General features: G+C 46.8%; 1 protein-coding gene across 2 annotated transcripts in view; it reads left to right on the top strand.

The window, feature by feature from the left end:
• The first annotated feature begins 2422 nt into the window (after positions 1-2422).
• The window catches only part of GRB10 (growth factor receptor bound protein 10), a 140439-nt gene continuing 133447 nt past the window's right edge, over positions 2423-9414 (top strand). The window contains exon 1 of one of the 2 annotated variants that reach the window (XM_060247786.1): positions 2423-2526. Coding sequence is in view for 1 of the 2 variants with exons in the window: in XM_060247785.1 (XP_060103768.1) it covers positions 2476-2526 (51 nt within the window). In the remaining variant the exon portion in view is untranslated. The remainder of the gene's footprint in view (positions 2527-9414) is intronic. The other variant, XM_060247785.1, reaches the window with a different exon arrangement.

Raw genomic sequence — 9414 nt, 5'->3', positions numbered from 1 at the left:
GGGCCTGTAAGACAGTCCTCTTCCGGCTGGCTTACAACTAACCGGCACTTGAAACCTGATACTGAGTGTAGTTTTTATAAGATCGTTGTATGTTTTTAATGCTTTAACTGTGTAAATTATGTGAAATGTTTAATTTTAACTATGTAAACTGTGTGGAATGTGTAAATTTTTACATTTTTATGTTAGATTTTATATGCTGTAAGCCGCCCTGAGCCACCTGGTGGGAAGGGCGGGATATAAATTACAAATAAACTAAACTAAACTGTCAGGCCTCTGAGCAACTGACTGTCTTCTGCTTCCTTCTCGCTCTCTTTTGCTTCCTTCTGCATCACAGCTTGCTTTGCAAGGCTTGCTCAATTGCACAGGAGCTACAGAGAACAACTTTCTCCATTGGCTGAGGCTCCTCCCTTGGGGGAGGAAGGGGGGGAGGAATAGTTTGCTTTGCCAGACTTTCTCAGTTGCACAGCAGAGTCACTGAGCCAGACCTCTCTTCCTTCTATTGGCTGAGGCTCCCTCCCCCCAGTGCCCTGGGGAAGGAAAGAAAGAGCCAGAGCTTCCTTTGCCCAGTTCCCTGGATCCCATGGGAAAAATACAAAGAAAGCATCTTTAAGACCAATGAGTGCTAACATTTTAAGCATGTTTTAAGGTTTTTTTGTCTGTGTTCTTTATAAAATTTGTATCTCTGCTGCCTAATCGTAAATAGGTACACACATGGCCTGGCCTGACATGGCATGGCCCAACCCAACATGAGCCAGCCCAACAAGGTCTCAGATCTGGCCCTTATAACAAATGAGTTTGACACCATTGCTCTACGCCATCCCTTCCTGGATTATGTAGCCTATCCTCCAAGAGTTTAGCAGGGGTGTCAAACTCATTCGTTATGAGGGCCTGATCCGACATAAATGAGACCTTGTTGGGCCAAGCCACGCAGGGGCCGTGCCATGTGTGTACCTATTTAAGATTAGTAGCAGAGATATATATGTTATAAAGAACACAGACTAATACAAATATATATATTTTTTAAAAACCTAAAACATGCTTAAAGATGCTTTCTTTGTATTTCTCCCATGGGATCCAGGGAACTGGGGAAAGGAAGCTCTGGCTCTTTCCTTCCTTCCCCAGGGGACTGGGGAGGGGGAGCTACAGCCTATAGAAGGAAGAGAGGTTTGGCTCTGTAGCTCCACTGTGCAATTGAGAGAGCCTGACAAAGCAAGCTATTCCTCCCCAAGGGAAGAGTCTCAGCCAATGGAGAAAATAGAGACTTTGCTTTGTAGCTCCTGTGCTGTTAAGCAAGCCTTGCAAAGCAAGCTGTGATGCAGAAGGAAGCAAGAGAGAGGGAGAAGGAAGCAGATGACAGCCAGTACTTCAGGAGCTGGATAGGAGCCCCCCGGGGGCCTGATTTGGCCCCCGAACTGCATGTTTGACACCCCGGCTCGCAGGGCTCTTGGTACAGGACCTACTGCGAGCTCCAGGAGGATTGGCTACATCAGGGGTGTGTGGCCTAATATGCAGAGGAGTTCCTGCTACAAAAAAAAAGCCCTGGGTCCAAGAAAATATTTTTCTTAGGCATGTACTGTATAAAGCATAACGTCCCACAACTCCTGCTTACATATTAATATTTACCTAAGTTTTGTGTTTCTTGCTTATTTTTGAAAGCAGGCCACCTTGTTATTGTCGGTTTACCTCATTATCCCTCAGTTATTAATCTGAGCCTGGGTGTGTTTATTCCTGGGCCCAGATTTTATCCCCTCAAAGCTTTTCAGACTTCCCGCTAGGAGTCCTGGTGTGAAGGGTGGGCAGGAAATGGTGTGATGGTAGAAAAATCCTGTGGGTGGTGTAAATCCCTCAGGAAATTGGTCACAGTCATGTTGCTCAAAGTTCTTCTAAAGGGTAACTTTATAACATATAAGGTGACTGGCTTTAGGGGCCTGAGTGTCTTCTCTCCATTAGACTTGAGGAAGACTGTCGTCCAGAAAAACGGAAGTGTATTCTTTTGTGTCATAATAAAAAGCTCACAAATCGATTTTTCCCTCAGAGAGAAACAACCCTGTTTCTTAGAATTGATCGTCTCCATGTTAAAGTATTTGCATACTGGGATTTTTTAAAATGCTGGTAGTTAATGAATGCCGTGTGGATGTTCTGTAGGTGCCACTAAAAAGTTGGGGTAGTAATTCTCGTTGACTTAAACAGCAAGGCTTGCGCACCTAATAAAGGGAACCTCTGAGAACTTGAAGGGTGCTAATCTATCTGCTGGCTTTCCAATACTACAGTAAGACCCACAAGAGCTTACAAGCATTGTTCTTTCCCCCTATTTCATCGTTTCTTATTCCTCAGATAGTCTGCTGGGCTAACAGTTGTTGAAACTCTTCCCATATGTTTTCTCCCCTGTCCTCATCATTCTTTGTTGCTTGTTTCTTTACACTGTAGGTGCCAGAGCGGTATAGATGCCATTTTGAAGAAAACTTGAAGGCGCAAATGGCTTTAGCTGGTTGCCCAGATTCCTTTTTGCACCATCCTTACCGGATAGTAAGTTGTGACCAAATGTTATCTTTACTTTACTTAACTTTATTTGATTTATATCCCACCCTAAAGTGTGTGTCATTTTTGCTGTGGTGGTGGGGATGGATCTCTTCACTCAGAAGAACGCTTTGGTTGCTAATCTGGGCAGCGTGCTTAAGCTCTCACAAAACAGAGGTCATGCTAAATACTCAACAAGTTAATAATACTTCAAAGTTTTTAAAAATACATATATATCCAGTTTATAATCCATTAATAATAATTATCAAATCAGGATGTGATTGTCTAGATTGGCTCTGCAATGAGATGGTTCGTTCTTTCTCCAAAAATGGAAGCCATTTTTCTAGGTAGGAGGCAGGACAGTTTTCTGATTCGTTAATATTTTCAGCAATTTTATCAAATATAAAATAGTCCCAGATTTTTATACACCATTGATTGATGGTAGGAGGTGTAGTAGGCTTCCATTGCAAAGCAATTAGATGTTTTGCTGCCATAAGAAATAATGAGACTAATTAGTTTTTTTCCGCGGAGGTGGGGGGGCATGATTCTCATGCTAAATGGCAATAAAGCTATAGTTTAAGTCTCTGGAATCAACAGTCCCAAGTTCATTCGAATTTGTTTAAACGCTGACTGCCAGAATGGCTGGATCACTTTGCACTCCCACTTTTGGTGCAAATAAGTGCCAGTTTGTTGTAGTTGTTAAGTGCTTGGACTCTTAACTGGGAGAACCGGGTTTGATTCCCCACTCCTCCACTTGTAGCTGCTGGAATGGCCTTGGGTCAGCCATAGCTCTGGCAGAGATTGTCCTTAAAAGGGCAGCTGCTGTGGGAGCCTCTCAGCCCCACCCACCTCAGAGGGTGTCTGCTGTAGGGGAAGAAGAAAAAGGAGATTGTAAGCCACTCTGAGTCTCTGATTCAAAGAGAAGGGAGGGATATAAATCTGCAATTCTTCTTCTTCTTTAGGGTCTGACCATCTCCAGCACTTGGGAGAATAATACTTCATAGTTGATGCTGGTTGTCACTCCATCATTGTAAGATGATTGTAAGCCGCCCTGAGCCACCTAGTGGGAAGGGCGGGATATAAATCTTAGATAGATAGATAGATAGATAGATAGATAGATAGATAGATAGATAGATAGATAGATAGATAGATAGATAGATAGATAGATAGATAGATAAATAGATAGATAAATAAATCATTCCTATAGCTTCCATTGTAAGTGCAGGTTAGAGGTATGTGAAGCTCATAACAGATAAAAAATCTGAGCGGTGAACCAAAAAATTCTTAGTTCCTGTCATAAGGAGGGTTTTCACTAGCTCACTGTCAGTTAATCAGGATGGTAATTCCAGAGCTGTAGCCTTGTTAGATTTCTATGGCCCAAGTAAAGTGAAATCTTGTGACACCTTAAAACCTGGTGGAATTTTATTATTTCAGTACAAGCTTTTGTGGACTACAGCTTGCATGTTTAGATTCAATGAATTCAAATCCAGAATAATACAGAGGCTGTTAACTAGTTGAGCTAAACTAGTTAACACCTATAATAGTTAAGGAACTCTCAGGTTTTGGTAGGGTAGTTGATCTTTATAGTTAAGATGGTTCCAGTTCAACCCAGGGAATGAGATAGAGTGAAATCTCTTAATGAATCCCAATTCAGCAGTTTCACACTGGAATCTCCCTTTGAAGTAGTCTTGTTGAGGGACGGTGATTCTGAAGTAGTTTTCCAGGTCCTTACCTTTCACCAGTGGGGGGGGGGGAGGAGCCTTCTGAGAGGGGGGGCTCTGCTCAAAACAGCAATGTCCCAAACATGATGAGATCACACAGAAGTGATGTCGTCATGTTGTGGATGTTGCACACTCAGCTTTGAGGGGAAAACTCTGGTAAAATTGCCCTCAAACTGTAAAGTTTTGCCTGCAAACCAGAGCCTCCCCAGCATGATGACATCACATCTGTGTGACATCATCACGTTGGGGATGTTGCTGTTTGGAGGTGGGGTTTCCCTTGTCGGCCAGCTGGTCAGTGATGGGGAGAAGCCCCCCAAAGTGGGTACCCCCCACTTGGACTTGGGGACTGGCAACCTTTTGAAGAGCTTACAAAAAAGAGCCTTGTCGGCTCTTGGAGGATTGGCTGCATCAGCGGTGCATGGCCTAATATGCAAAGGAGCTTGTGCTAGAATTCCACCCCTGGTCCACAGCATTCATAAAACTTCCCTCCAGCGCTACATTTCAAAGGAATCAAAGATTGTCGTTACTGAGAAGCTGAAAGTGTTACAGACGCTGGGCTTCTCTTCCAAGAAGGTCATTGGCAAATCGTCCCGTGCCTTGAATGTACTGCTTTTCTTAGTAGTTCTGCTTATTGGTCCAGGAACTTGCTTTTAATCCATTCACTGTTCAAACGCATTCCCTTGGAAATTTATCTCTAATCTTGTGGGGATTAAAAAAAAAAAAATCTGCCTCTTTGCACTGGTGTTTTTCAGGAGACCTTTCCAAAATCCTGACTCCGGCTTAAAAATAAAAAATAAAAAATCCAGCAATGAGAATTGGCAGGGCTTATCTTGTGTTCCTGGAAGTTCAGCCCGGCGTTCCAGAATTTCTCAGAAAAAAGGGATGACTTACTGTGTGCGCATTCCTATTCTTATACAATGGGGGAAGCACAGCAGTAATCATGCACAGTCACTTGAACCCTTTATTCAATTAAGGAGGAAATGAAAGGGTTTTTTGTGTGTGTGTGTGTTTTTTTTAATGTGTGGGTTCTGGTGATACAATCTGTGACTTTCGTTCCAGTGTAAGGATTCATCAGAAGTTATTAAGTTTGTAGGGAAAGGTTCAAAGTTCAGATCTGTCTTCCCTGCCCACATACGAATGCCTGCTCTCTTTCCCTTTTTTTTGCGTTAGATGATCTCTTGCTTCTTGTGAGCTGGAAGAAGTGACGGATGAGTCGACTTGGGGAAATAATGCTCGTGTGCAAAGTGAAAGGGAATTCTAAGCAGGGTGGGCGCATGGGAGTAGGCCAAGTAGGTAGCCACCTAGCCCTCTCCTCACGTCCATTGCCTTCCTGACTTTGCTGAGGCTTGGAGGTCTGGGGAAGCCCGACTCTGAGCGCACCCGCTGCCTTTCCGACTTCACTGAGGCTTCCCAAGGAAAAGTCCGGGGCGGGGGTGGCAGAGCTGGATTAAACCCTGTGAAAGACCCTAGGCAGTTGAAATCTCGGGGGCCCCTTGCAAATTATCTCAGTCCGAGCACCCGCCCCACTGCTCACAGCCCCCGCTGCAGACTGCAGGCCCCTCCTCAAAAGCCCCTTTGACTAAGCTGCAGGGGAGAGGCAGAGAGAGGCAAACTTGGCGATGGCGCCAGCAGCAGCCGCCCCAGGCAAGTCGGGCAAAGAGCAGCTCAGTTGCTGGCTGTGTGTGCAGGCTGGGAGGGCTGCAAGCAGGGGGGAAAGTCGACATGGGGCCGCTAAAGGCATGGGGGCCATAGGCAAGTGCCTACTTGACCTAATTAATCCAGCCCTGGGGGGTGGTGACGTCATTGGGGCACGCGAGCAAAGAAAACACTTGGGGTGGGGGCGGGGGCGTGGGGTTTGGCCTGGGGTGCAAGAACCCTTTGTGCCGGGCCTGATTCTAAGCTGCCTGTTCAGTGTAGTGGTTTAAGTACATGGACTCTTATCTGGGAGAACTGGGTTTGATTCCCCACTCCTCCACTTGCAGCTGCTGGAATGGCCTTGGGTCAGCCATAGGTCTTGTAGGAGTTGTCCTTTTGGGAGTGCTCTCTCGGCCCCGCCTACCTCGCAAGGTGTCTGTTGTGGGGGAGAAAGATAAAGGAGATTGTGAGCTGCTCTGAGACTCTGAAATTCAGAGTGGAGGGTGGGCTATAAATCCGATATCTTCTTCTACCTCGCAAGATGTCTGTTGTGTGGAGGGGGGGAGGTAAAGGAGATTGTGAGCCGCTCTGGGACTCTGAAATTCAGAGTGGAGGGTGGGATATAAATCCAATATCTTCTTCTACCTCACAAGGTGTCTGTTGTGTGGAGAGGGGGAGGTAAAGGAGATTGTGACCGTTCTGAGACTCTGAAATTCAGAATGAAGGGTGGGATATAAATCCAATATCTTCTTCTTTTTCTTCTTAATTTTTCAAATTTTATTTTATCAGTTTGGGTCAAGATATTAAAGATGTGCTCCCGGTTGCAGGGCTTTGAGAACTTGCACTAATGTGTCACACTGTATCCAGTTCTAAAACCCATTTCCAGAACTTTTGTGAGCCGTTCTTCACGTGGGATGAGGGCCACTCCTTGTGTGGCCTCTGCTGGGTAGGGTTGCCAATCTTCCAGGGGGGCCTAGAGATCTCCAGAGTAGAGAGATCTGAAAATGGCTGCTTTGGAGGACTTTACCATAGATTTTCTGGCAATTCCTTGAGCTACCCTACATCACTTCTGGGTTTTCATAGGAAATGGTATAGTGTTGCATACAATGTTGTGCTCCTCCATGTCTTCACTCCTGAAGCTTATCCGGGTGACCATTAGGGCTGCCAGATCCCTGTGGCCACCAGTGGGGGATGGGGGTACGGTTGCCAGATCCAGGTTAGGAAACTTCTGGAGATTTGGGGATGGAGCTTGGGGAAGGGAGGGACCTAAATGGGGTACAAGGCCATAGAATCCTCCTTCCAAAGCACCTATTTTATCCAGGGGAAATTGATCTCTGTAGTCTGGAGATGAACTGTAATTCTGGGGGATCCCCAGGTCCCACCTGGAGGCTGGCATCCGTAGTTGGCAGCCACAGCAACCCATAAGAACATAGAAGAAGCCATGTTGGATCAGGCCAGTGGCCCATTCAGTCCAACCCTCCGTCACACAGTGACCAAAAAATCCTCAGATACCATCAGGAAGTCCACCACTGGGGTCAGGACACTAGAAGCCGTCCCACGCCCCCCCCCACTCAAATACCAAGAATTACAGAGCATCACTGCCCCAGACAGAGAGTTCCATCTATACCCCGTGGCTAATAGCCACTGATGGACCACTGCTCCATATGCTTACCCAATCCCCTCTTGAAGCTGTCTATGCTTGTCGCCGCCGCCACCTCCTGTGGCAATGAATTCCATGTGCTAATCACCCTTTGGGTGAAGAAGGACTTCCTTTTGTCCATTCTAACCCGACTGCTCAGCAATTTAATTGCGTGCCCATGAATTCTTATATTATGAGAAAGGGAGAAAAGTACTTTTCCCCCTCTACCTTCTCCATTCCATGCATAATCTTGTAAACCTCCATCACGTCACCCCCTCAGTCGACATTTCTCCAAGCTAATGTGATAGCAGTGGTTCTGGGGTCCTATCCTGGTCTTTTGCCCAGAGCCACAGAATCACTACGACCATCCGTATTCCTCAACACTCACTGCTTATTTTGAGGCCTGGTACATTTCTTTGTGGTGTCCTCTGAAGAACGAAAGCGTGTGTGTTTCTTTAACAAATGTGGACTTCTCCATTCGACTTCAGGAGATGGATTTTTTCCCCCCAAGGCCCAGAAATATTTCTGTACTCTCCCAACGCTGCGGTCCATCCCTTGCCAGCTTTGGTTTCAGACTACTTGGAAATATTTTGTCCTCTTTGAGTTTTGTCAGGAGGCCAGCTATGACAGAAAGATAGCAACAGGGTCAGCATGCCCTGTAATCAGCACAGGGCTTCTCAGATGGTGAGCGAAGGCCTGTGAGAGTATCATGGATGCCTTCTGAGGGTGGAGGGCTTGAATCTGGCAACCTTATTGAGTTGGCGTGTTTGGCTACGTACCGTGTTAGATAGCCCGAGAGGCTCCGGAGGCAGCCTTTTCGGGTCAGAATGTGGGTTTTTAGTAATACCAAAATTCAGCTAGGGCTTCCCCTTAGCAAAAAAGGGAGGGAGGGAGGAAGGAAGGACTGGAGACTTGCAAGGTCATAAATTCATGTCTACCGTTGTATGAGTCCATATGACTAGTTCAAGAGGGAGAAAGGCTGTCTCCTAGGGTTACTGACCTCAAGAGTGGGGGGGGCGGAGCTAGAGGTATTCTGGGTGATGTCAGTGCATTGTGTGATGTCACGTGACATCCCCGCCCACCCCCAGAATGTTCCCTATGTTATCCGGCTGGAGCAGCGAGGGGACCTGGCAACCCCACCCTAGAGTGACATCACATTCATGCCGAGCTTGCTCTCCTCCCTAAACTCCACCCCCCCCCCACAGGCACTCCCGAAAGCTCTAGAACAGGGGTGGCCAAATTTGTTTAACGTAACAGCTGCATAGAATAAATGTCAGAAGTCTGAGATCCATAAGAGAGGAAGGAAGGAAAGAAGGAAGGGAAATAGATCGGAATTGAGAGGAGAGGTGGAAAGAAGGCAACTCTAAATGCATTCTCCAAGCTGCCAGCTGGCTTTGGCTTGGAGAAGTAGAAGACGTTGGAAGAAGACATTGAATTTATATTCCGCCCTCCACTCAGAGTGGCTCCCAATCTCCTTTCCCTTCCTCTTCCACAACAGACACCCTGTGAGGTGGGTGGGGCTGGAGAGGGCTCTCAAAGCAGCTGCCCTTTCAAGGACAGAGGCTCAGAGCGGCCTACAATCTCCTTTACCTTCCTCCCCCACAACAGACACCCTGTGAGGTGGGTGGGGCTGGAGAGGGCTCTCACAGCAGCTGCCCTTTCAAGGACAGAGTCTCAAGCGGCCTACAATCTCCTTGACCTTCCTCCCCCACAACAGACACCCTGTGAGGTGGGTGGAGCTGAGAGGACTCTCACAGCAGGTGCCCTTTCAAGGACAACCTCTGCCAGAGCTCTGGCTGACCCAAGGCCATTCCAGCAGGTGCAAGTGGAGGAGTGGAGAATCAAACCCGGTTCTCCCAGATAAGAGTCCGCACACCTCACCACTACACCAAACTGGCTCTG

The sequence above is a fragment of the Heteronotia binoei genome, chromosome 10 (genome assembly GCF_032191835.1).
Source record: "Heteronotia binoei isolate CCM8104 ecotype False Entrance Well chromosome 10, APGP_CSIRO_Hbin_v1, whole genome shotgun sequence".
NCBI classification, from domain to species: Eukaryota; Metazoa; Chordata; class Lepidosauria; order Squamata; family Gekkonidae; genus Heteronotia; species Heteronotia binoei.
This window is presented reverse-complemented; position numbering and strand designations above follow the sequence as displayed.